Genomic DNA, 23,805 nt, shown 5'->3' on the forward strand with positions numbered 1-23,805 from the left:
GCAGCTACAAATAGGTAAATTCTGTGCTGGTGTTATCCCTTTGTACATTTGTGCTTGGCATTTTGGTGTCAAGCAGATTCTCTAAGATATTCCAAGTTAAAGCTATTGTAAGAGGCTGTATGTGCACATGCTGTGTGACTGAGTGCAGCTTAGAAGACAAAACCAGCCAAAAATAGCCAGCCTGCATCTGTGTACAAGAGAGATTTACTTCAAGATAAATTACCATACATGTCAGCAGATGACCTCTCATCATCACAGATGCAGTTATATTTCAGTTTTGTGCCGTGAAGGCATACAGAGATGATTCTCTGATTTTAAAGGGTTTTGGCTCTGGATTCATGTGATTAAAAAAAAAAAAGGCATTTTGTTTTGTGACATAGGATTATGGCATAAATATTCCTGTTTCACCAAAATAAATGATAAAAAAGTAGTAATCTTGAGAAAAAAGTATGTAGTTCCCCAGTTATTATCAGAAATATATGGTTTTATACATCAATATATTTATGTCAAAGAGCTTGACTATACGATGCAGAAGCAAGATGTATTAAATTACTCTCATAATTGCTTCTAATGTGTCAGTGAAATATGGCTAAAAGTGTATTGTTTGGCATAATTCAGATGCCAGAGAAAAAAAGGTTTGGATTATGCAAGGTATTTCTCTGAAGCCAAGTAGTTAAGGAATAAATGGCAGAACAGTGTGAGTTAATAACCAGCTATTGGAGGGAAGGGGATGAATATGATTAAATGACCTATTTTAGGGTGTAATGGTTAACAAGAGAGTTCACAGGGATTGTACTGTGTATTAGTTACATTATGTTTAGTTATATAGGGACGTGGACCTGTAGGAGCAATTCCAGAGGAGGCCACAAAGATAATGGGAGGAGTGGAGCAGCTCTGCTGTGAAGACAGGCTGACAGCTGGGGCTGTACAGCCTGGGGAAGAGAAGGCTCCAGGGTGACTTTATTGCAGCCTTCCAGTGCCTAAAGGGGCTACAAAAGAACTGGAGAGGGACTTTGCACAGAGGCATGTAGTGACAGCACAAGGGAGAATAGCTTCAAACTCAAAGAGGACAGATTTAAATGAGACATTAGTAAAAAAAATCCCCTAGTGTGAGGGTGATAGACACTGGAACAGGCTGCCCAGAGAAAATGTTTGGTTCTCACCCCTGGAAGTGTTCAAGGCCAGGTCAGATGGGGCTTGGAGCAACCTGGCCTAATGGAAAGTGTCCCTGCCCATGGCAGGGGGTTGGAATCAGATGATATTTAAGATCTCTTCCAAGTCCAACCATTCTGTGATTCCACAGTTGTTTCCTGAAATGGAAGCTGGAGCAGTGAAGTCATGTGTATGGTTTGCAGATACACATTTTGCAGCAGTCAGAACTGAACAGAACAACAAAAGTTCTACATGAATAAGCAGAAAGTCTAAAGTCCACTGAAGGGGAAAAGATGAGCTACTCTTGCATCTTAGAGTGCTGAATTATTTGTATCAGCTCAGGGAAAGAGATCTGATGGTAATTGGAACTGAATGCTGAAATAAAGTTGCTATTTCCAGCTTTATCCCATGGCTAACTGCTGGTTTGATTAATTTTTTTTAAAGGGGAGAATATGTCTGATTGGTTCACATATATTGCACATTGTACTTTTGGAAAGGGTTTGCCATACCTCTTCAGCTTCCTCCCACTGCCTTTGTGCATTTTGAAACACACTCAAAGAGGGCTAAGAAATGTCATCTTATCTGCAAGAAGACAATGTGTAAGATATATGGCAACTTTTGGAATCAGCTTTTTTTTTACAGACCTTTTTTTTGCAGACTGAAGGATCAGAATTTAATTAAAGACAATAAGCCCAAGGATATTCTGGAGAGCAGCAGTGACAGTGAAGAGAAGATTCCAGCTGTTAAACCACTCAGTGTGCCCAAACGGAAACTGGAACTTGAGGGGGAAACAGTAGAAAAGAAGAAAAAAGGGAGGCCTCGGAAAGACTCCAGACTTGTACCAGTAACTTTAACTGTGCAGGTGAAATATTTAAGATTCATCGTGGCTTTCAAAGATCATGTAATAAAGTCAGTCCCACGTTGGCTTGTTCCATCGACTCAGGGAAATACAAGTAGTATCAGTCCCTCAGAATTTTTAGCCATCTCTCTTCCATGCCTTTAAACTTACTGGTTTTAGAATTTAAGCTTAGAAAAAGCAGGTGCACATGGTGTGGCAAATGTGTTTATCTTTTATGTAGATATGTAGCTACTTACTAAAGATCCCAGAATACTCAGTAGTGCTGGCCTGCCAAATGACTGTATAGAATTAAATAAAATGCCATCAGTTTTTGGTGGTGTGTGATGGAGAGTGATCCAAGAACAAGAAAGTGACTTGGATATGGTGACTTAAATGGTTATGAATTTCCTCAGAACCCTAAAGTTGTTGCATTAGAGTTTCCATCATTTTAGGGCATATAGATACCTGTGTTTTCAGTATCTAGAGTTTAGATTTTCCATGTAATATACCAGAATTTTCATGAATTAGTTGAGGCTGAAAATAGGGATGTTTTTAAAAAAAAACACTTGAAGTCTTTGTTTTTCTTTGATTCTTAGAAGCTATATTAAAAAACTTGTATTCATACAATTAATTGGAACAAGACTAATATTTTGCAATTGGCATTATTAGTAATTTTAAGAAAATTCTTTTTCAAGTCAGTCTATTTGGTAGACTATATTTGGTTTTCACTTTTTTTAGTAGAAAAATGTAACTATTTCTGCAATTTTTTTTCCAGTCCCCAGCTACACTGGCCTCTGAGAAGGATGCTGCTTGCATCTCTGCACCAGCATTAGCACTTAAACTGCCAACCCCAATCCCACAGAAAACGTTTACTTTGCAAGTAAGTGGATTATAAGGAAAAACACTTCATACTTTAAAAACAAACAAAAATATCCTGCTTTCTTTTAAATATCCTAAGGTTATTCACATCCTGTGATGCGTGAACGTTTGAATGCCTGTATTTGTTCAAGCAAGCAAGATGGTAACACTTTAGCTTCTAAGAATATGTCTGTATGAGTAAAGATAATAGCAAATCAGCTAAAAATAGGACACTTCTGAGCCAGCTAAACTCCAAAGAGGAGCGAGTACCTCTGGTTCATCAGTCCCCCCTCCTGGTTAGCCAGTGTGTGGTGGAGATAAGAGTCTCTGGGGGGAGTGGCTGCTGCACTGTTACTGCAGTGCTCTTGGGAATACACCACTGAGGAGTGAAACCAGGGCTTTTCTGAGAGCCCTCTGGAGGTGCTCTGCATCTGAGCAGGCTGGCAAATAGTAATGTTTTAGGTATTTATGAAACAGTTTTTAGGTGTGTTCAGGTAGTCTGGTTCCAATTGCAAGACTGTGGGGAGACTGGGCACATACAGACTTGATCTGGTGCCCATAATTAGGAAGCAGAGACAGACTAGCACAGCCTTTCCTTATGTTTGTGCTTCAAATACAAAGAAATTACTTGTGTTTTAGGCAAGGCTGATTTTCAGAGGTCTGCTTCTTTTGAAGTGCCATGGTATATCTTGAAGCCACATTAAACAGAGAATGTCATATTTAAATCTGTTCTTAAAGACAGCATTGTTTTGGTTCTGATAGTACTTGCTGCTTTTCCAAGTAGTTTCTTTCCTCTTCCAAAAATTATTTTATTTTTTGTATTTCAGATAAGTTCAGATCCATCGATGTACCTTGAAGTGGAGAATGAAATGACCACAGTGGGGGGCTCAAAGTTGAGCAGGTTAAAGTGTAACCGAGAAGGAAAGGAGTGGGAGACAGTCCTCACCAGTCGAATCCTCGCTGCAGCAGGCAGCTGGTAAGAGAATATCTTTTGGAGGAAGGGGGACCTGAAGGCCAGAAGATATTTTTAGGTGTACTAAAGTACAGTTTACAGTTACTTTTCATAATAAATATTTATTGGTGAAAGTGTGCACCACTCTTAGTCTCAGATTTTGCTTCAAGTATTAACTCGATGCAGTCTTAGAACATTACAATTCACATTAGCCAGTTACAACTATTTTCCTGTATTTTTACATTTCTCCTTTAAATTTCTTCATTAAAGGTGACTAAATCATAAGTGACAGGTTTTCAACTGCTAACTCCTAAAGAATGAAAAATTTAAAATGGCGTGTTTGGTCATGTCAAAGTATTTTCCTGAGTCTTCTGCTATTTCTTCTCTTATTTTTTCTCAAGTTTGCCTAATTCCAAATTCAGAGTTTAAAAGTGTATTTCTGAAGCCTGAGCTCTGTCTAGGTCTGAAAAAGAAGCAGCAGATTTTAAAGCTAAATACAAGTAGAGGCTTGAGGGAGAGCTTGTGTATAACCAAAAAACTTTACTGATATTTCCAGCTATGCCCCTTGGTCTGTTTAGTTTATCACTTCTCCTCTTGGTATTGAAATTTTTTCTTAAAGCTGCAATAATTATTTTTTGGAGAATTTACCCAAGTTATATGATAGCTTGAAAATACAGCCTGGTTTAATGCTACTTGCCTTTGACAACATGCAAATGTCTCATGTTTGGGTTTTTTTTTTTTGTTTTTTCCAGTGAGATTGTAACCGTGGCCTGTGAGAAACGAACATTGTCAGTATTTTCAGCTTGTGGTCGTCGCCTTCTTCCTCCTATAATATTGAATACACCCATTTCCACCTTGCATTGCACAGGTTCTTGCATCATGGCTCTCACCACTGCTGCTACGCTCTCTGTTTGGTAAGGGCCACGTTGGCTGCAGCAGCTGGCTCAGGCCGTGCTCATAGGTACCTTCAGTTGTGTCACTGCACTGCTGTTGAGACAGGAGCTTCAACCACATCAGGTCTGACCACAAGTCCACTTTTGAATAGAATATGCAGAGTTAACTGGGCAGGACTGTTTCTGTTTCAGCAGAATGCTGTTTCTGTGCTAGGACAGTCCAGAGTACTGAACTTCATTCTGGAGTGAAGATAAAGAATCAGCTAGAAGTCACTAGCTTGAGTGATTGTGATGCATGTGGAATGGAATGGGAGGGGTGGGGAAGAGGAGTATGGATATTTCCATTTTCCATCACACTTAACCAATGAAGGACATGAGTTTCAAAGTACTCCAGCCATTTTCGAGATGCCAAGATAAAAACACTGGTAACTCGTTGACAGTTGTTGAATTCAATCTAATGTCTCAGGCAAGTCAGAGCTCCTAAAGGAGTTATTTGGATCCTCATTATTTGCTTTGTTGTGATGAGGTTTCCTGGTAAAGAGCCATAAAAATGTTTCTCTGCTATTAACTTCTGTCTTGCCATAAGGGGTTTGAGTTTGCCAAAATAATTTTGTTGAAGCAATGAAGTAAATGTCAAAGCAAAAAAAATCCCTAAACAAACTCCCCAACCCCCCACTTTGTCATGGGTAGTGAAGAAGAGCATTTGCTAAAAGGTTTTGGAGTTTTCAGTTGTTTGTTGACTGCAGACTTGTTATTTTGTCTTTTTCAGGGATGTTCACAAGCAGATAGCCATTGTTAGAGATGAGTCTTTGCAAACAATATTTTCAGGTAATAAAAAAGTCCTTTAATTACCAACCTTTGAGCCCACCTGTACTGTTTAGTGCCATTTATAAAATATGCTGAAATTTTATGAAACCTGAAAAGCCTAAACAAATAATTTCCATTCATTATTGTGTAAAAAAGGGAAGTTCTTGAAATAACAATGATGACAATATCAGTGAGTAGCAAACTTGTGTGAAATTCTGTAGCTTATAGTCTGCCTTGCTTCTGAATGTAGAAGTTCAGTGTAGTGAAGATCACAAAATAAATACTTAATATAAATCTGCTATTACAGCAATTTCTCTGTGTAATTTGCACGTTTGTTTCAGTGATGAACTACTGATTATCTTCTGATTCATTACTTAAAAATCTTCAGTTGCAATCACTGCAATATCTGGCACAGCACAAATCATCAAAAAAGCAATGTCTCAGAGTACATTAGCTTCTGTTTTATCTTTAACCCATACTGTACTAATCCAAACTAGCTAGAAATTAGTTGTATTAGTAGTTTGCAAATGTCATCATTAGAAGTTGCATGCACAAGCCCTGGGCTTGGAACATACTGGGAAATGAGACTCCAGCTATCCCATTTATATTGTGCTGGTAGAGAGCACACTGTTCTAAATCTGCTGGGGTTTTTAATTTTAACTTAATAGGGAAAAGAAGGCTAAAGGCTTCTTGGGTTACAAAAGACATGGCAGAATTGCTGAAGATTTTCCCTAGGTAAGGAGAAGGCTCCTGATTAAGCCCATGTTCTGTATAATTTGCAGCATCAAGATTGATAATGTATTTTGCAAAATTGATGTTAATGCTACTGCACTGAGCCTGGTGCTTGCCATCATTAGCTGGTGTTTTGACCTTCCTATCAGTTGGTTGAGAACAACATTGAACCTTTTTCTGGTAATTAATGGTGGATGCCATTTTTTACCATTATGAGTCTTAGGCAAGACTCCAAAAGAAACACTTTGGTCTGATTTGACTTGCAGGAAGTGATGCAACTGTCTCTCAGATCTTGCTGACTCAGCATGGAATTCCTGTCATGAGCATGTCTGATGGGAAGGCATACTGCTTTAATCCTTCTCTTTCTACATGGTAAGTCATGGCTTATTTCCTGCTTTGGCAACTCAGAGGAACTGACGTGTTCTGATGTACTGAGAGGAAATTGTTCTACCTCAGAGTCATGGAAGAGTCATTACTAAACACAAGAAAAGGCTACACAAGAGTCTGTGTCTTGTTGGGGATCAGATAGGCTTTCCCCATGGGAAGGCGTAAGTTCCTATGAAAAATTTCCATGGTTAAATTATTTACAGTGTCTTTCCAAAGCAAGTTCTTTGTTGTCTTCCTAAGAAGAAAAAAATAACATGTTTTTATCCTAATATAATTGTTGTAATTAGTGTAATGAGCCTGCTGGATGAAAGGGCTTATTGTTTTAACTCCTCCTTAGAATAATTGTTGTTATTCAACTACTCAAAGCAAATCCTCTGGAAAAGGAAAAATACCTTGTTTGCTCTTTTTATTAAGGGAGTAAGGAGCAGAGGACAGGCTCTCAGCCATAATTCTGAATTTGCTGCCATTTCTTAGTTTGTACCACAGCTTGGGAAATACATAAAAGAGCAATGCCTTTAGTCATCATACAAATTTAAACATGATAAAGCAGCAAAGGGTATTTTAAATATTTGCACCATTTTACCCCTGTGCTGTCTGAAGTCTAAACTTAGCATTGCTTTGAGCCACTTTTTCTCCTGGCATCTCAAGCCAGTGAAGATGATATCCTTAATTAGGTTTGGGAATGGGAGCTGTAATGTCAGCTCCCTCCATATGAAGGGATAGCCATAATTATGGAAAAGATTGTCAATGTGTGTGTGTCTGGCGAGGGGGGGAGACCTGACATAAGGTAAAATCAAGTTCTTAATGAGAAAGTCATTACCTGTGTCCACTCCAGGCATCATTCTGGGTCATGGTGTCTTATTAGATTGTAAAATGACAAGGAGAGAGTTAATTCCTTTCCAAACTAATGGTAAATTGTATTATGTAATTGATATTTTTAACTTTGGGGGTAGGAGGGACACTGCACAAGCAGAATTTGGACAGGTAGTGGGCATATTCAAGGTCCCTGGAATTCCTGAGCCACTTCAGTAATATTTTTTTGGTGAAAACACAAATCAGGTTTTGAGGCAGAACAGAGCTGGATCTGCTGACGTTGCTGTTTGCACTCCTCAGACTAATTTCTTGACTGTTTGCTTTTTTTCAGGAATCTTGTTTCTGACAAACAGGACTCTCTAGCACAATGTGCAGACTTCAGGACTAGTTTGCCATCCCAAGAAGCCATGCTGTGTTCTGGGCCCTTGGCTGTCATACAGGGACGCACATCAAAGTACGCGCGTGTCACCTTCGTGTTTGGGTTTTGTCATGTTCTTCATTCACAGGCCTCAACCACTGAGTTACTTCTTGAAATGCCAATGGACAGTGGTTTTTTTAATCCTTTGCATGCTTGTAGTCTGTATCTTAATGTTGTTATGAGATTGTTTTGGAGGCAGGAAAACATGCTCTAAATATAATCGTTTTAAGGCTCCTCTTTATTGGATGGGTAAGGCATTGGACAATTCTGTTATACTTTCATTAGCTAAACTGCATGTTTTTACATCTTGCATTTTAATTTTTAGTTTACCAGCTTTCTGGAGTAGGCCTACATTTTTTGAGTTAGTTCAGTTGGCCTCAAATAATCTGTATTTATTTATATCTATTATTTATTTAATATTTAAGTCTTTGAGAAAGTTGAGGTATTAGTCATCTAGTAAGTATTTTTAACATGTGAAAATATCACCAAGGAATTGTGTGAGCCAGAGCTGATTCCTGTAGGTAGCTTAATAGCCCATCCTCACTTAGATTTGAATTAGATTTCCCAGGCAGATTTCTTTGCTATTTCTGCCCTTCAACTCCAAGTTTAGTTTTTTTTTTCTGGAGAGAAAAAAGAGTAGAGTTTTGTGATTTTATTGCTGTTCTCTCCAGGGGAAAGGGAATTCGTTGTGAAAAGCATTTGAAATATAAACAAACAACACTCTCTTTTTGAGAGAGAGAGACAATAACAGAATGAAAAATTCCCTTTTTGAAGAAACTTCTAATAACTAGCTACTTCTTTTCAAATTAGCTTTCTTATGACTATGTGTTGATATGCAAGAAATCCTTAAAATGCTTTAACTTTATATCTTGTGTGCCTCTAAAAGATCAGTGCAGTATAGCCAGTGCTACAAAAAGATGTATTCCTTAAACTTTTATCTGATTTTATGGCACATTAATCTTTTTGGTTTTGCAGTTCAGGAAGGCAAGCTGCAAGATTGTTCTCCATGCCTCATTTAGTGCAACAAGAGACAACACTTGCATACCTGGAGAACCAGATAGCAGCAGCACTTATCTTACAATCCAGTCACGAATATCACCACTGGCTCCTTATCTATGCACGGTACCTAGTTAATGAAGGTGAGACCTGCCAGGCTCTGCTACTTCTCTGCAGCTCTGATGGGCTTCTGAAAAACACTCTGTTCATGCCATGTATATGTATGATTGCCCTTAACATCCTCCTTTTAGCACTTGGCTTCTGCTTTGCTTAAAACCAAACCAAATTGCATTTGCTCAGTCCTCAGGAGTCCTGTTTTGACACAGTGACTGGGAACAGACCATGGGCTGGGGAGGCAGTGCCATCTGCAGACTCCAGTAATGGCAATTGCATTGTAAAAAAGCCCAGTGCTCTGTCAGGCATTGTCTAGGTATTGTCTGGCAGCAGCTACAGATGTTTGAGGGAAACCAGCAGCACTGTGTAAAATGCATAACCCTCCTCAATTGCTGCCTGATGGGAGATGGAGGGGTTGCTCAGTCTCTGGCTTGGGTACACTTTGTACCCAAGCACATAAAATTGCAGAGAATTTGCTTGTATTGCTTGCACTTCATTCTTTTTTTACATTCTAAAATTCCAACTGCCTCTACTAGTGATTTCCACGTGTTAAATTCTGTAAGAAAAGAAACACACGAGGAAGGTTCCTTGTGTCTGTTTTAATATTTGAATACGCTTTATCTCTATGCTATTATGTTAAACAAGGTTAACCAACTGACTTTATACTTTCTGGATTCTAAAGATCTCTGTTGTATCTCTGCCTGTCTGCATTCATAATTTAGTAGTTCCCTTTGTGTTAATTCAGCCTTACTCCTCACCTGCATAATCATTCTGCACAGAGGGAAATGAAATGGTTCACGTTATGCCACCTAATAGGTGTTGGCAGAATTAAAATCAAACCCATTAATTCTTGCCCTTTGACCCTTACCTTATTTAACAAGAGAGCTCATTGAACTGCATATGGTTCTCTCTGTCCTTCCCCAGTTAAATTAAAATATTCACCTTGGGTCATATGTTCAAGAGATGGTTGTACTTTTAAAAGCCTTCACCAATTGAGAACCTCTGTTGCATGCACTGGGTTCCTCTGGCACCTCCAAATGTTGCTGCTATGGATGGATGGATGTCACAAAACTGCTTTGCCAGATGTGTATTGCTGCTTCACCAGTCTTCTAGAGCTGCTGAACTTTGAAAATTGCACATCCAGTTATTGACCCTTTATTCTTATGATTATTTCAACATCTACTGAATTATAATCCAATAAAATACTTGATCTAATATATTTTAATTGGCAAGTTATTCTTGAATAGACTTTGTTTCTTGCAAGGGAATTCCCCCCTCAGATTTTCGGGTAAATAAAGGTGGCCTGGAAACTGTGTGTGGTTTTATTAAAGATGTTTTGGTTTTTTAAAAGCTGGTATGTTTGTGTGGGAGGGGAGAGTGAGGTTGAGATCAGGACAGCTCTTAAAACAAGCTGGAGTAATTACTTCAGACTTCAATTTTTCTCCCTGATGTAGATCATCTTTAGTAGTGGGTTTGGTTTTGAGAACCTTAAATAAGACTGTTCAGAGCTCTAAAAATCATCTTATATTTCCAAATAATTTCTGTAAGAATAGTAATATAACTTTCCAGAAATCAGTGTTTTGGGCTTTATTTTATTCCAGATACTTGTTGTTCTTCCCTGAATGTTGTCTGCTGCATTGTGGAGTGGTTATATGTAGTGAAGTGCTGTCAAATCTGATTTTATTTCTGACTGTCTCCAGGGTTTGAATATCGTTTGCGAGAATTATGCAAGGATTTACTGGGTCCAGTCCATTACTCAGCTGGAAGTCAGTGGGAATCAACAGTTATGGTAAGTCCTGATAGTAGTTTAATGAAGAACAAGGAAGAGTTTCCTGTAAAAATTACAGGTTATTTTTCTTTCCATGCTCTGCTCTGGTCACATAAACAGGCTTTCTCCCATGGCACTGAGATTTATTCCATGTGAAACCACAGAAAAATGTTTGTTGCCCCAGTGTGAGCTCTGGTGCTGTCTTGAGTATCACACGGATAAAGGAGCGTTGCATTTTCAGCTCTCCACATTGCTCAGAACAGCAGCTTTGAAACAGGGATATGCCAAAGACATGTCTTCCTTCCCAGAACACAGCCTGGAGTCTGGAACTGCAGAGGCTGCTCCAGCTTCATGAGAAATGTAACGACAGTTTTTATTCTGGGAGTCATGAAAGCAGAGTGAGAAAATAAATACACAGCTCTCTTTAGGCAGGAAAAAGGGCATGAATCTTAGAGAGCTCTGTGGAACACGTTAATGATGACAATAGATTCTGAGGATGCTGTTGTGTTTTCTGTGCAGGGTTTACGGAAGAGAGAACTATTGAAAGAGCTTCTTCCTGTTATTGGACAGAACCTCCGCTTCCAGAGGCTTTTCACAGAGTATCAAGAGCAGCTGGACATCTTGAGAGACAAGTAACATGTCCCCAGATTTTCCCTGTGGGACCTGGTCCGAGAGAAACTGCTGAACAGCATTACCCAGAGACAAAAGAGGAGCGAGAGCCCGGCCAGCGGGGACACTCCTGGAGAAGGGCTGTGCTGCAGAGGTCCCAGCAGATTCCTGGAAATGCTGAGTGGAGGAGCTCGACAGTTTCCCAAGTGAAACTTGACCATTGAAGCTGTGACCTCTGTTTCTCTGGAAAGTCATGGATATGTACTTCAGGGGGATCCTTTTGGATCTGGATCTCATTTAATATTAAAACTAGCTGAGAACTGTTTGTGCGGTTTCTTGGATGTCCTGTGAAAAGCACAGTACTTCAGAGTACACTGAACAGCATATTTAACCCTGTTTAGGGGTTTTTGCCTGAGGATTTATTGAGGCTCAACACTATATTGAATTAGATGAATGAGCCACGTAAAAAGAAATTTCATAAATATTAAGGTATTATGCAGCCAATAGACTCTTTCCTGTGAATATAATAATAATAAGAGGCTGTTCTAACACATGGACTATTTTTGTACTAGAATTTGCTAACTTGTAATAAGGAATTTTATTTGGCCAATAATCAGGCTATCACTACAAAGTCATCTTGTAGGAGTTTAATTTCAAAGGCTATGTTTCAAAGTAATTCTACCAAATTAACATGTCATCATCAGGTTTTTAATTTTTCAATGTTTGTAAAAGGCATTTTGGGGGGGGAGGGGGAGGGATACAATGGGGTGGCTCTTTTTGTAAGTACAAAATAAAAGAACATTGCATTGGTTAAAAAAAAACGAAAAGCAAAAACATGGTCTTGAATTATTACAAAGGGCACAGGCAGCTCCAGGAATGTCAACACAGGCTGAATCACGGTAAGGTGTCTAGAAATAAATAATTCTGTCTGGATTATCTTTCCTCTGACAGCGTGATCAGACAAGTGCTGCTGGTGTCTGTGGACAGCTACAGCATTTGCCTCCAGAGCCCATCTCAGCAGGGAGCAGGAGCTGTGTGGGAAGGCTCATCATCTCACACAGAGCCAAACAGCTCCCTCAGCCCTGACCACAGTGCCTGCCCTGCAGCAGGAAAGGAGCTTTCTGCACTTATGGCCACATTCCTTATGGAGTGCTTTTGGAGTTCCACTGGAAACAAATCAAGTTGTTTTCTTTTCCCAGAGTGTACTTGGTGCTCGGAAAGGAGCAAGTGAAGGTGTTGGTTCTTTGCAGGCCCTGCTGTTTGGGTGTGACTCAATGCCTTGCTTTGAAATGCTTTTGAGTAAGAGAATCAAAATGATTAAGTGTATTTAAACCTTTGTAAAAGAGCAGTTTCTCCCCTAAACATCAAACAAACAATATCCTTCACCCTCAGCCAGGACAAGGAGTAGCTGTTCTGCTGTGGCCAAAGAGACTAATAGTGAGAACCAGTTGTAATGTAAATAATTCATATGCTGTTGCCAATTAGAGTATAGTCATGGGAACAAGTACTCTGTTCCTCAGAGGAGAACTGTAACAACATAGAAACATGGACTTTCAGAAATTGTTTTGTTTAACCCCTGCAAGCAGAGCAGGTTGTGCTCACCTTGTGCTCATGAATGCGGCCAAGGACCAGCTGAAAAGGATTAAAGCAGGAGCTGGACATCTGGGGGGAGCCTGGTGCAGTCAGGGGGAGTCTGGCCGTCCACTTCCATGGAGGTCACTCCAGTGGCTCTGTGGAGGCGCTGCCAGGGTGATGGTTTAGTGAGAAAAGAGAAAAGGAGCGTGAATGGATTTGGAGGTGTTTGATAAGTGAAAGCTCCAGGACAACTGGCTGTTTCCTCCTGCTAAAGACGAGGGCTCTGGGCTCTGACCATCCTCTGTTCAGCCTTGTGTTGTTCATACTAGTCTTGTAATGAAGGCTCTTTAAAGGTAATTAGCTAAAGGACAGCCAAGTCTTTGTCGTTAAGTCTTTGAAGAGACACTGAAATACTTTTAGTCAAGAGCTGTATCCATATAAGACACACAAGTAGATTTTTCTACCCTTTTTTTTTTTTTTTTCTTGGGAAGTTCTGTCACTGCCCAACAGACCAGGAATACAAAGACTTTAAATTCCAGGCAAGAAAAGACACTTTAGTGGAGCGGAATCCCTGGCGGGCTGCTCTGAGATCCCCCCGGCCTTCCGGAGCGTGAGCACCCCCGGTTCCCGGCCCCCGGAACGCTCCTGCCGCCGCCGCTGTTTCCGCACCGCGGCCGTTCCCCGGCGCACCGGGCGGAAGGCGCGGGCCGGGCCGAGCCGCCGCCATGGGGAAGCGGCAGCACCAGAAGGACAAAATGTGAGTGAGGGGCTCACTCAGGGGGGGCCAGGCCGTGCGGGGCCGTGTCTGGGCCGTGCCTCAGTGACCCCCCTTTCCCTGTCTCGCAGGTACATCACGTGCGCCGAGTACACGCAGTTCTACGGCGGCAAGAAAGCGGGTAAGGCGGGCCGGGCCTCCCTCGGCTCCCCGGGGCGGCGGGGCCGAGCTCTGAGCCCCGGGCAGCGCCCCGAGCCCGGGTACCGCTCGGGAATGGCACGGGCCGGGCCGGGGGAGGTCCCCGCCCTCCGCCGGGGCAGAGCCTGAGCCTTCATTGCCGCGTTTAAACTCAGCGCTCTCGCTCTGTCTGTCAGAGCTCTGGTTTGGTCTTTTTCCAGCAGTGTAATTTCACTTCAGAAATTTTACTTACAGTTTCGCGAGCTTTAGGGTGTTTATCCTTGTCACCAGTAACTTGCGGCCGTTTATGTAGCAATATGTAACTTTGAAATGTTCTTTGTTGCCTAGAATACCATGTATTTATTAAAAACTGTTGTGTGGGTCTTCTTTTTCCATAAACAGACCTTCCACGAACCAATTTTAGACGTTTATCATTTGATCACTGCAGGTAAGACAACAAATTTACATTATCATTATTTAATGGCACATCTATTTATCAGGCTGTTGACACTGAACTAAAGCCATGCTCTTTTGGGGCAGTTACTTTCATTGACTTGTGCCTGCTGTGGCACTAAGTGTGGCAAGAAAAAGTTGAATAAGAACTGAAACAGGGTCTGCATGACCCATGATCATTGTCTGCAGGGGTTGGAGCTGATGGATGAAAGGATACACAAGTGATTAAATAATGCAGAGCAGTTACTGTGTACATCCCAGTCTTTCTTTCAAATCTGTGTCATCAGGGCTCAGATCTCCTTGTCCCTGCTCAGAATGGGCTTGGCCAGTCACTCATCTTGCTAAAATAGAGATTAAGGTAGATTGGAGAATATTTCTGCTATTTTTTTTCTGTGTAGAGTTCACTGCTTGAAGTGCAAGAATGAAGGAAGAGAGTTGGTAGAAATGGGTTAGAAATCCCTGTAAATTGGGCAGTTCAGGAAGTTGCCTTCCATACCTGTGAGCTTACAGCTGCCAGGATTATCCCCCCTGGCAGGGGATGCTGAATGTGATTGCCAGTTACATTGTGATTCCCAGCTGGTTTTGCTAACAAGATTGTGTTCTCTTTTTCCTAGTTTATCTCTGCAGCCATTTGAATACCCAGTTTGCACACCAGATGGGACAGTCTTTGACATCCTGTAAGTTCCTGTCTGTACTTAGCTTTATTTTTGTGGTTTTGAACTGGCTACAGCTGTGTAATCATCCTTTGGTCTTAGCAAGCTGGCAAAAACAGTTATGGCCATCAGCAGAGGTTTCTGATGGTGCTTATCATGAATTATTTATCCCTTCTCTTTTCAGGAGCATTGTACCTTGGATAAAGAAATATGGAACCAATCCAATCACAGGAGAAGTAAGTAATGATGGGTGGATTCACATCATGTCTTTGCTTTCTTTATGCTCAGTTTTTAATTTCACGTGTTAGAGAAACAATAATGCCTTAGTGAAAGCAGAAGTTGAATGGGAGTGCAGTTTTGAAGGTGTGTGGAAGAAAGGAGAGCATTACCTCTATTTATTTTTTGTAATATAATTGTAAATAGAGCAGAGGTGAGTGGTTCACTTGTATGAACTCCCAGGGTATCTGGCCTGCCTTCCAGCTGTGGCATAATGAACATCTGTACAGGTGGAAATACGAGCTGTTGTTAATGCTGGTGCTGCCCAGAAAGCCTGACTGGTTATTGATGGAAAAGACTCCCCTGCTGCCTCCTGTAAGCAGAATTCTGGTCCCTGCAGGGCAAGGGGCTGGCACCTCTCCATCTGGGATTAAACTTGCAGCAATGTTTCCTAACCCAAAGGATATTTGGCATCATGCAGATTAGGGAGATTAATAGCTGATATTATGAATAGTAGGTAAGCTTACACCACAAAATCTTTTTAGTTGCTGACAGTATGTTTCAGAAAGCTTCTGTCATGATGGTTCACTGTGAGGGAAACCTTTGTGGGTTTCTCCCCCCTTTTACTGCATAAATGATAATTATGAAGGGATCACTTTCTGTAGCAGCATGACGTTGTAAAACACTGAACAAACATGAAGTACAGGAACTATTTCCCTGCTGGAATTATCTTTTTCTTCCTGATGTGTTAAAGTGCATTGTTTATGAGGGCATAGAGGACATTTTTAAGCAGAAACTGTTGCTTGAACGAGTTGAGATTTGTCTTTTCCCTCACGATGTGCAGTAACTTTTCCAGGCACTGGGTGGCAGCCACTGCCCAGGATTGGGAGGTTTGGCTCTGGCTCTGGGCTGTGGGATTCCTTCTGAGATATCTTGTGTTTGATTAAAGATTTTCCCGTCAGGCACATACGAGGAGAAACTAAATACAAAACATTCCAAACTCTAAACATGAACAGCCTGTCTGAGACTTCATATATTCCTGCAGGTGTGTTTGTGCAATGGTGAAATGGGTGAAGGTCTTCACAGGTGAAGAGGGCAGTGTGTTGTTGAGAAGGAATTACTGCTATTTCATTTGTTTTTGCCAGCCTGTCACCACCTTGCTGCTCTCTGCATTGGTTAGGAGTTTTGGGGTGTTACCAGATCAATTTTTCACTCAGAGCAGCTCATTGCAGACTGTGAACCCTGGTGTGGTTTAAAATTGCTTTGAGTGAATGCTAAGCTGTTACCCCTGCACTTTGAGGGGCAACACGTTGTGACGTGGGTGTGGACCCTCACAGAGGACAGCAGGCAGCAGCAGGGTCAAACATGGAAGGATCTTTATTATCTGACTCCAAAAGCTTATATACATTTTGTACAGATGGCCAAGATTGGCCCAAGGAGGTCACAACCTCCTGACTCCATTGGTCACTGTGACCATCAGTCAAGTTCTCTTTCAGAGAACAACTATGCAAAACATACAGATAAATTCTAAGAATACATATTGTTTACATGAAGCAGCGTGAGAAGCTGCTGCAAAGACTCAAACACTTGAAAGCAAGAAATGCAGGGGTGACACTAAGCAGGAAGTGCCTGATGGTGTTGTGTAATGGAGAGAGGGAGACTGTGCAGAATATACTAGGTGAACCATAAATGCTTAAATGAAGTCAGGCCTTGACACCTCTTGGTTTACCAGACTTGTGCTTCTGTAGTTGATCTGCTTTTCCAGCTCTTCCAGAGCTTTCCCAGCTCTCTTCAATGTGCATTCCCCCCCTTTTCCTCTGTATCACTGTCTTGGGAGCCCTTTTTGGTGCTCTTTCCCCTCTTGGTGGTGGTGTACTGCTCCCTCTTCCACAGGATCAAGGTGTTCCAGACCAATTGGAAGAAGAAGGAGACATTTGTTCTCCAGAATAGCACACAGCCCTGCTGAATCCAGCCCTGTGGAGCTCTAAGTTGAAGAGTGGGGTTGCAAGAAGGATTGTAATTTAAACTTTGTTTCCCAGAGAGGTATTTCAGGTTTTTGGAAGAGGAGGGTAGCGTTGGGCAGGAATGGGATAGGAGTGCTGGAATAAGGCAGGGTAGGTGGCAGAGGAAGCCAGTGAATTAAGCTTGTGCATCTCTGGGCTGTTCTGTCCTCTGCTGAATCTGTCTCTGTGTGTGCACCCTCTGTCCCCTGTGCAGCTTGCTCATGGAAATCAGAAAGTGTCTTTGGTAATGAATTGGTGACTGGGAGAAACTCAAGACTCTGAGTTTGTTTAGAAAGGAATTGAGCCAGATTGGCTGCAGTGCCATGTTGTGTACACTAACTTATGAAATTACTTTGCACAGGTTGGTGATGAGGCTCTGGAGAATTTTTCCATTTGTTTGCCTCGAAGTAAAAAATAGTAATGAAACCCTTTGTGGCTTGTACTTCTCTAATTGTGGTTTGCTACAGGACAGATGCTTTAGAGAAGTCAATAGACTGCTTGGAAATGGGGTGTTAATGGTGCACTCTTGGCACTCACTAGTTCTGTCTAGCTGTCTTATTTCTGAAGTGGACCCCTCAGTGGAGAACTGGAGAGCCTTGCAGTCATTAATATATTTATCTTTGCTGTGCTCCAGGGGATAGGACTGTGCTAGGCTTTTATTAATTGGATGTCTGTGAACTGATCTACAAGGGACTTCTCTGATTCTTCTGAATCCTAAACCATTGGACTAGCCTTTGTTTTTAAAGAAATGCTGCAATGCAAATCACTCTTCACCTTTGTCTAGAATTTACCATGAGCTATTCTAGAAGGTAACTTTAGATTTATTCCCCTCCCCCCCCCTTCCTAACAATGCATTGTGGTAAAAAATGTTTGTAGCTTGTTCTATTGCTACACCAATCATCTTGGAAGGAGCAGTGCATTTCTCACAGCTGAACTGCAGTCTGTCAGTTGGCATTGTCTCACTTTTTTTGTCAGCTTTGTCAGGACACTGCCCTGGCTTGTCCTTATGCTAAAATTGCAAAAAAATAAAGCAGAAAGTGATAGTTAGCTCATTCCTTTTTACTGACAACAGCACTTTGGCTTCTTGGGCTTGCAGAGAGTTGCAGGCTTGCCAGGATGTTTCATGTAGTGACGTTCTGACAGCCTGACCAGCGTGTCCACACAAGGCAGCCAGCTGGGCTCAGGATACCTGATTCAAGGAGTGAGATTGGCCAGAGCATGTCTGGTTGGTTGGAATCTCAAATATGAACAGATGATAGATCAGTGTGCCTTTTGACAGGAATTTCAAGGAAATTGTTGGGTTTTTTTCTTTTGTTGCGTAGATATGTTCTATGTGGGCTGAGCTATTTTTCCTCCTGTGCATTGCAATGTGTCTGATGTCAATACTTATTTTTTCCACTCTGGTTCAGTGACATTCTGACTGTGTGTGGGCAGGCCAGATTGTTGTGGCTGTACTTTCAGCCCCTAAAAAGACTCTGTAACCTTGGGCAAATAGCTCTGTTCCCTTGTCTCAGAAGTAGCTCCTGTCTTTGTTCCTGGTTCCCCTTTTTCTGTGGGAATTCAGTTCTTTTGGACACTGGAAAGGTAGTTAATTTGATTCAGCCCAATTAATTTACTCTGGCCTATGAGTCAGGTTAGGAGACCTGAAGATGCTGTGGGGTGGATTTATGAGACTGAGAGTCCCGTTTCTTTCTGGTCTGAATGAGGCAGAACAGAATTTGAGTTGTGCCCTGTCTCATGCAAGGTTAGGATCCAGACCTGCAGGGCAGACAGGGCATTTTCTTAAGTGTAACAAGGTTTTAGCTTTTCACTGTGTTAAGAAGGAATTTTTTTATAAATTCTGAGGGTTTTTTAGAGGTTAGAAAAGCCTTTTGCTTTGTCTGCCTCTGAAGATAACCATAAAGAGGAGTCTGGTGCATAAGATGAAGTAATAGAAGGCAGAGCTACTGACATGGAAAATGAGAACCAGCTTTGGAGTCAGAAGGCTAAAAATCCCTGACTTTTCCCAGTGAGACATCTGCCTTTTAAAAAGAGAGAGCTGGACACAAAGCTTTGCTCTGTGTGCAATATAAATATTTGCTATTTTTCTCCCACACTCTTTAATCCTGTATTTACCAAATAAAGGTGACTTGGGGTGAAATTATGACTAACATGATCAAATAATTGTGGCAGTACAGGTGCCTGGCTCCTGCAGTAAGCCTGTCTGATCCAGGCTTTGGAAGCACCAGAGAGCTTGTACCTGCAATGCCCTGCAGCAATGACAGCCTGCAGTGGACACCTCCTCCCTCCAGCACTGCTCACTGAATGGAAACAGTGCCCTTTTTTTCAATCATTTGTTTGAAGTAAGATTGGTAAGATTATGCTTGCCATGATAACTACAGGCACTTTCAAAACATATAACTTCTTACCCACAAAAGAAAAATTGCAACTAAATCTGTTATTTCAAAACTTGGAAAATCATTCTCAAATGCATTCCTTAAATGTATCTATCTTTCAAATGCTGGTGGCTGTTGTAACTTCATTTTGTTGTTGAAATCCTGATTTCTTTTCAATTTGGTCAAGTAGATTTCAGTGAGTCTTATAGATCCCATAGAAATCAGTTGCTGGTTTTGCAGTGAAGCTTGTTGATCTGGTTTAATGACAAAGATATGAAGAAGATTACTTCTTTTACTGTTGATTTGTTAATCCCACTTAAAAAATGAACAAACAACCTTGCAATGCTTTTTTTAAATGCACTAAAAACGTCTTTGGCTATCTAAGTAAGGGAAATCCTGTCTGAAAAGGATGCAGAAATTGGAGCAAAGGTGAAACTTCCTTAAACATGAAAGTGTTTTTGCCATGTTGGTGTTTTGAAAGCACAGAGATAGAAATAGAAAACATTGATAATTGTTTCTTCACCTGGGGAGTGAACATAATGATAAACAGGGCTTAGGTGTTTTTTTCTACTTTTGCAATATTCTGAGTAAAGAAGCTGTAATGTGTGAGGAATGTGGGAAAGACCAAGAAGAAACAGGTGTTAACGTACTGTTTAAGCTCCAGCCAGGGCTTTATGGTTCAGTACAAATTGCTTTCCACCTCTGTCACATAATCAGTGCGAGGTCCCTGTGTTTCAGGAATGGATTCCTGAAAGTGGGTTGGATGAGCTTCACACATTACTGAGTCAGAGGTGTTGAGATCACAGGCACAGACAAAACTCATCCAACCCTGAGTCAAATGGAGCAAATCTCGGGCCTGAACTGGGAGGAGGAGAAGTTCCAATTTCATGTGGAAATTACTGGCTAAATCAACAGTGACAATGGCTTTTCACTCAGTTCGTATGGCCTGGGAGGTAATTTACTGCAGATTGCTGCTTTAATTGTGTTGTTCCAGGTGTGTTTCTAGATAATGAGCAGCAAATAATGGATGTCATTAGACAAAACCCTATGGTTTGAAGGTGCCCTCTTTCAGGGCAGTGTCCAGTGAACACTATCAGGAAAACGCAACAGCCATAGATAATGTTCAGTGGGATTCATTTTCAGAGTGTTTGTTGAGACCTTTCTGTAACCTGGTGGTAATGTTACCTCACGATTCTGATGATCATCTAAAAATGGCACATTGAAGCAGGAGTCAGATTTTCCTTGTGCTTTTTCATCTTTTTGTCTTGAAAAGTTTTCTTCACTTACTGTTTCCAAAGAGATGGTGCTTACCTTGAGCATTTTTGTCTTTTGTTTGGATACAAAATACCAGCAGGAAAATCCTGTGGAGACTTCCACAAGCAGGCTATGTCCACATCAGTTTTCCATATCTGGAGTGCTGGGACTGTCTAATTAAGAGCTAAATAGTTTGACCAGTTGAGATAATTTTCATTATGTAGAATTCAGGAGTGAGTCATATCCCTCTCATTTTTTTCTTCAACATCAGAGCACAGCACCTGAAATCCAAGTAGTCTGCTGTGTTTTCTCCTTGGGGCTTTGGAAATGAGTGATCATTTAGGTGGATCAGTAACTTCAGGCCTCATTTGGATGTAATATGAGTGATGTATAAATGAGAACTTTAATTTTTCTCTAGAGAACTCCTTTCACGTACATGTCAGAAGAAGTCAGCACATCTTCAGCTTTGAAATTCAAAGTATATGTCTTAATATGTCTGATGCAACTCAGTCAGGTCTTTGGATATTGCATAAGTTTAAATGTCAATTGCACCCTTTTTCTCCCTTTTGTTAAACTTGCCGTATTTTTCCTATATATTTGCAGTAAGGGTTTTTTTCTTGTTTATTTGTAAGAAAAGTTTCAGTGTGGAGTAGGAATATGGTTTTGTTCTGGGTGAGTAATAGCTTATTACAGAGCAGAGAACAAAGTTACAGAAATAAAGCCAAGGGAAGCTTTGTTGTTGAAAAATGGTTCAGACAAATGCATCTTGGTTTTTGTGTGTTGCAGGAAGAGGAGTGAAATGATCAGGAACAGAAAACTGGAAGACTGTCTGAGGTCTTCAGCTCTCCCAGTCTGCTTTGCAGACTGCGTGCTCTGTCTTGAACCAGTGTTTGCTTTCTGCTTGCTATGGCTGCTGAGAGCTTCTGCTGCTGGTTTTTCATCTGGTACATATCTTCTGTAAATGTTGGGTTTGACCAGCTTAGTCTCGTTTGTATTGGTGCCAAAATTGCAAACTTCTCTCTGTTAGTGTTTACAGCTGTGTATTTAGCACGGAGGAATTTAATGCTTTCTTGACATTTTGTTGTTGAGACTTGTATTTTCCTCTCAGATGTTCTTCATGCCTTTAAGTTCTCCATACCCTACATGGTCACGATTCTTCTCCACATCTGTTAAATTTTAATATATCTTCTTTGAACAGAGTTATCCTTAATCATACACAGTAAATACTGTGTGAAGGCCTGGTACAGTGGTGGGAATATTTTCTAATCTCTTCCTGAAATACTTTGATAATATTTGATATATTACACTCGATAGTGTAAAACCAAAAACTATTTCAGTATATGTGTTGAGACAGGAAGAGAAAATGAGAATTTGTTGCATTTTGTTTTGATAGGCTGCGTCATTTGAGAGGCAAGTACTTATTTATATAAGTTAGAGTTAGCCAGGATGAGCAGTAGTTCTTCCTTTTTTTATTGTTGTTTCCAGCTGAACGTTGCTGCCTGTATTTCTGTGGGCATAGCAGCCTTTCAGACACGGGTGGTTACAGCCATTGTTATTAAACATCTCTCTCCAGGTGCATTTTTGTCTGGGGCAGCAGACACAGGCTGCTGCTCAAATGCCAGAATCCACTTTGAACGAGGTGAACTCTTCAATATGCAGCAACTGAGCCGTGTCGTCTTACCTCATTGGCCTCAGAAATTATTAGCTTTTAGTCAACAGTCTAAATGAGTTAATATTTGACTAGTGACCATAAATTTTCAAGGCCCCTGGATAGAAACATATGAGGACACGACTTCTACCCTGAGGAACGACTGGGAAGTCATGTGTCATAACGAAATGGTCATAAAACACAGGCGCAGTCAAGGGGATGAAAATCCCACTGAGTTGTATCCTGACAGATAACTCCTTTTGTTGGGTTTTCTGAAAATTTCCCTCTCTCCTTTGTTGCTGACAAACATGGATAGCTGGTTCATTCTTTCCCAGAGTTGTTTGTGTGTTTTACAGCAGTGTACCTAGCACTACTAAGAGTTAGCCTTTATCTGTCCTAAAAAGGGGATTTATTTTTCAATTCCCTGTATCTTTGGGAAACAGTGAGGGCGAAGAAGATGAGATTTGCTTCTACTTACTGTTCAAGTGCTTTATCAAAAAAAGACATTTAAAACCTTCCAGTGTCATGAGTCACTGGCCAAGCTGCTGTTCCTCCTTCACACCTTGCTGACTGTGGTGGTGGTGGGCAGTGTTTGATCCGGTAACCACCTCTGGGCACAGGCAGATAAACGTGGCTACCATTATTTCTAATGCATTACGTCCCTTAGAGCAAAAAAGTATTTACATCTAGATTTTACAGACTGAACAGATGGTCTCTTCTTTTCCTTTGCTGTGTTTTGGTGTAAGTGTGCACATTGGATGGGATTTTGTGACTGTGACACTTGAAAAACTAGCAGCTGTGAAGCGCTCTAGCCTTAAATGAGATGCAGCATGAGGTTTCCCACAGATCTTTACTTGCCTGTTTTTCACTAAAATTGGAGACTAGATTTTTGGTGCTTCTGCAAAGCTTTATTTTACTTGAACTGTGCTGTATTTGGCTGTGGGTCTCTGGATTGGTAGACTTCTGACTGCATTGACTGCAGGTTTTGATCTTGCAATGCAGCTACATGTCTTTTTCTCATGGTAATTTCTGTTAATGTGCTCTCTGATGGAGCAGCATTTTTGCTGGTATCTGTGAACCATGTGTGTTATCAAGCATATTTTTATGATTATCTGGACAAGACTTTGGTAACCATATGGTGTCAGTTTTAAATACAGGGATCTAGAAGTGTGTAATGAAGGATCTTCTGTGTCCATTTCCATTCTAGCTCAGCAGTACATGAAAACTGCAGTTAAACAGCAGCTTCATCCAGGAATGTGATTAGGTAGGCAGCTGTGATAAATATTGAGCATTTTTGTTGTTGAATTAAACATAGAAATAATACTTTGAATTGTGAGACTGCTTTGGCCTCTTGGCTGCTGAGCCCAAATTTTTCATGGGGTGTTAAACTACATGTAGA

General features: G+C 41.0%; 2 protein-coding genes across 4 annotated transcripts in view; both read left to right on the forward strand.

The window, feature by feature from the left end:
• Nucleotides 1-12,073, forward strand: part of HIRA (histone cell cycle regulator) — a gene marked incomplete at its 5' end in the record, with an annotated part of 32,376 nt that extends 20,303 nt beyond the window's left edge. For 2 of the 3 annotated variants that reach the window (XM_083873990.1, XM_083873989.1), the window contains 10 exons: nucleotides 1,795-2,014; nucleotides 2,766-2,870; nucleotides 3,676-3,824; nucleotides 4,553-4,714; nucleotides 5,463-5,521; nucleotides 6,499-6,604; nucleotides 7,764-7,886; nucleotides 8,826-8,989; nucleotides 10,661-10,749; nucleotides 11,248-12,073. In XM_083873990.1, the coding sequence (XP_083730116.1) occupies nucleotides 1,795-2,014; nucleotides 2,766-2,870; nucleotides 3,676-3,824; nucleotides 4,553-4,714; nucleotides 5,463-5,521; nucleotides 6,499-6,604; nucleotides 7,764-7,886; nucleotides 8,826-8,989; nucleotides 10,661-10,749; nucleotides 11,248-11,364 (1,294 nt within the window). In that variant the 3' untranslated portion in view covers nucleotides 11,365-12,073. The remainder of the gene's footprint in view (nucleotides 1-1,794; nucleotides 2,015-2,765; nucleotides 2,871-3,675; nucleotides 3,825-4,552; nucleotides 4,715-5,462; nucleotides 5,522-6,498; nucleotides 6,605-7,763; nucleotides 7,887-8,825; nucleotides 8,990-10,660; nucleotides 10,750-11,247) is intronic. The other variant, XM_083873991.1, reaches the window with a different exon arrangement.
• A 1,148-nt stretch (nucleotides 12,074-13,221) lies between these two features.
• The window catches only part of PPIL2 (peptidylprolyl isomerase like 2), a 69,411-nt gene continuing 58,827 nt past the window's right edge, over nucleotides 13,222-23,805 (forward strand). The window contains exons 1-5 of the mRNA XM_083874059.1: nucleotides 13,222-13,669; nucleotides 13,759-13,808; nucleotides 14,207-14,252; nucleotides 14,872-14,934; nucleotides 15,095-15,146. Coding sequence (XP_083730185.1) covers nucleotides 13,638-13,669; nucleotides 13,759-13,808; nucleotides 14,207-14,252; nucleotides 14,872-14,934; nucleotides 15,095-15,146 — 243 coding nt within the window. The 5' untranslated portion in view covers nucleotides 13,222-13,637. The remainder of the gene's footprint in view (nucleotides 13,670-13,758; nucleotides 13,809-14,206; nucleotides 14,253-14,871; nucleotides 14,935-15,094; nucleotides 15,147-23,805) is intronic.

This window comes from Zosterops lateralis, assembly GCF_965231275.1.
Source record: "Zosterops lateralis genome assembly, chromosome: 17".
Lineage (NCBI taxonomy): Eukaryota > Metazoa > Chordata > Aves > Passeriformes > Zosteropidae > Zosterops > Zosterops lateralis.